A 296-nucleotide genomic window follows, 5' to 3' on the forward strand; every position below is an offset into this window, starting at 1 on the left:
TATTGCCCCCGTGGTGGGGACAGGCAGCCCGCCCCGTGTCCCCGGTACCCATGGGGTGCACGTGGCAGGGGGGTACCTGAGAAGAGCGCCGGAGCGTCCGGGGAGCCGTCCTCCCACATGAAGTAGCACATGTGGCCCGAGGTGTGGCAGGGGGTGAAGAGGCACCGCACCCGGATGGCCCCGAACTGCGGGGACAGAGGGTCAGGACCCTGTGGGGTCACCCCGGCGCTGATGGACAGCTAGACCCCCCTGGACCTCCCCAAACCCCACAGCATCACTTCCTGGGGCTCAGCGGG

At 69.3% G+C, this 296-nt stretch overlaps 1 protein-coding gene across 1 annotated transcript in view; it reads right to left on the minus strand.

The window, feature by feature from the left end:
• Positions 1-185, minus strand: part of LOC104469673 (hydroxyacylglutathione hydrolase-like protein) — a gene marked incomplete at its 5' end in the record, with an annotated part of 809 nt that extends 624 nt beyond the window's left edge. The window contains 2 exon segments of the mRNA XM_010084270.1: positions 14-65; positions 68-185. Coding sequence (XP_010082572.1) covers positions 14-65; positions 68-185 — 170 coding nt within the window.
• Positions 186-296: the final 111 nt, after the last annotated feature.

This window comes from Pterocles gutturalis, unplaced genomic scaffold (genome assembly GCF_000699245.1).
Source record: "Pterocles gutturalis isolate BGI_N339 unplaced genomic scaffold, ASM69924v1 scaffold37561, whole genome shotgun sequence".
NCBI classification, from domain to species: domain Eukaryota; kingdom Metazoa; phylum Chordata; class Aves; order Pterocliformes; family Pteroclidae; genus Pterocles; species Pterocles gutturalis.